We start from the raw sequence: 2,282 nt of genomic DNA, 5'->3' as shown, positions 1-2,282 counted from the left end.
AATATTGTATACATAATACATAAATAAATAAATATTTAAAAAAATACAGCATCCCTTCATGATAAAGGTCTTGGAGAGAGCGGGAATACAAGGAACATACCTAAACATAATAAAGGCAATACACAGCAAGCCAGCAGTCAATATCAAACTAAATGGAGAGAAACTCACAGTGATCCCACTGAAATCAGGAACAAGACAAGGTTGTCCACTCTCTCCACATCTATTCAATATAGTACTCGAGGTCCTAGCTAGAACAATGAGACAACAAAAGGAAATCAAGGGAATACAGATTGGAAAAAAAGAAGTTGAACTGTCACTATTTGCTGATGATATGATAGTTTACATAAGCGGCTCCAAAAATTCTACCAAGAAACTTCTACACTTTCAGTAATATAGCAGGATACAAGATTAACAACAACAACAACAAAAATCAGTAGCCCTCCTGTACACAGATGATAAATGGGCCGAGAAAGAAATCAGAGAAACATTACCCTTCACAATAGCTACAAATAACACAAAAGATCCCAGAGTAACTCTAGCCAAACAAGTGGAAGACTTGTGTGACAAGAACTTTAAATCTTTGAAGAAAGAAATTGTTCAATCAGGGTCCCAGGTACAGGCACAAATGTCTCCACGTGTGCAAACGGAATGAAAGCTGTGGATTACCAAAAGTTTCCGCCTAGTCGGGGAGTGGGTGTGGCTCCTGGTCCGCAGAAATGGGGCTGCTTTATGCTACTCTTTCAGGCTGGATGTTCTCCACGGACAGTAAAGTTAGGAAGACAGACAGACGGCAGCCGACAGGGCCTGCTGTTCCGATGGCTGTGCACTATGGTGCTCTCCGAGACCTTGGCTACAGCCTTTGGTCTCATCTCAGTCTGGGGTCCCTGAGTGCTAAAACTCTAAAACTCCAGCTCTTTGTCTGCCTTTCCGGGGACCAGCACACAGGCTACAGAACAAATGTCCGCTTAAACCGTAAGCCAAAGTGAGTGACATTTCACCTCCCATGTAGGACCGGAACAGGAAGCAGCCTCCAGCTTCCTGGAAACGACTCTACTTCACCCAAGTCCAGAAAGCCTGTGCACTCGGGAAGCGGGCAGGCTTGGCAGAGGCTGATGGCGCCACTCAGGAAGGGGTCTTACCATCTGTACCAGCGTTAAAAACTCGGTGAAGACGTCGCTTCTCATCACACGGGGGTCTGCAGTTACTGAAAAACACGGAAAGCAAGCCCAGTCAGCAAGAGCAGGGCGCGGCTCTGTCAGGAGTTCTGAGATCTTGCCCTAGTAGTGAGTTGTTGACCTCCAGGATGTAAGCTGAGTTCTCCCCGTAGGACAATGGACAGAGTCTGCCCCCTTGAGGTGGTCTGGGCAGTATGAGCCCATCAAGACCACGGTGTTCCTGGGACCCTCGCTCTGCTCAAGTCACCCACACCGCTCAGGAGCCAGCCACCTTATTACCCTAGCAAATGGGAGAACTCGCTTAGTTGGCCAGGCTGGCCTCGAACTCAGAGAGATCCTCTTGCTACTGCCTCTTGGGCAAATACTCAATATAAAGAATGCCACTGTAAAGTCAGGCACACAGGAAATACCCAGAATGCACAGGTGTGTAGAGAGAAACTAGAGGGGTGGCTTCATGGGCCCAGTGGGAGGAGGCTAAAATGGAAAGCAACTGCCAATGGTCGTGAGGTCTCCTGTGGGGGCGATGGTAATACCCTAAAACTAGAATACGGTGACGGTTTGCACAATCCCATAACTATGCTAACAATGACGAATAAGGCCTTTAAGATAGGTGGCTCTTGTGACGAGGAATTTACGTTGCAACGCAGCTGTGAAGCAGAGTCCGCGTACATACCATTTTGCAGGTAGCGTTCCAGCTGGTCCCTCCTCTCTTCAGCCATGGCGGCCGTCATTGCCAGATAGTGCTTTGGCGGGAAAGGCGGCAGGGAGTTTCCAAATACTCGTCTCAGCTGAAAGGCCCCAAGTCAAAGTGAGACACCAGCTCAAGGGTGAGGAGCACTTTATTTAAAAGGAAAGAAAAACTGGTTCCTGTTGGTGGCCAAGGGGAGGGAAAGAGGACGGACATTTCCTTTCTGAGGAACAGCCTTCAGTATACGTTCCACGGATGTCCTCCTACATCACAGACGCTAACTCCAGCCATGCTCTGGTGAAGCTGGCCTATATTTTCATTATAAGACAGTCAGAGCATCGCTCATATTTCCTTAAATTCATTCTCTATCAGAATGATCTGAGATTATAGCCAGAATTTTTTTTTTTCGAGACAGGGTT

At 47.2% G+C, this 2,282-nt stretch overlaps 1 protein-coding gene across 1 annotated transcript in view; it reads right to left on the bottom strand.

Annotated features, from left to right (window-relative positions):
• Snx31 (sorting nexin 31) overlaps positions 1-2,282 on the bottom strand; it is a 37,331-nt gene that overhangs the window by 25,627 nt on the left and 9,422 nt on the right. The window contains exons 3-4 of the mRNA XM_005368121.2: positions 1,849-1,963; positions 1,140-1,204 (exon numbers count right to left, since the gene is read on the bottom strand). Of these exons, the coding sequence (XP_005368178.1) occupies positions 1,140-1,204; positions 1,849-1,963 (180 nt within the window). The remainder of the gene's footprint in view (positions 1-1,139; positions 1,205-1,848; positions 1,964-2,282) is intronic.

This window comes from Microtus ochrogaster, unplaced genomic scaffold, assembly GCF_000317375.1.
Source record: "Microtus ochrogaster isolate Prairie Vole_2 unplaced genomic scaffold, MicOch1.0 UNK29, whole genome shotgun sequence".
Taxonomy (NCBI): Eukaryota; Metazoa; Chordata; class Mammalia; order Rodentia; family Cricetidae; genus Microtus; species Microtus ochrogaster.
The sequence above is the reverse complement of the archived record's forward strand: the minus strand, read 5'-3'. Positions and strand labels throughout refer to the sequence as shown.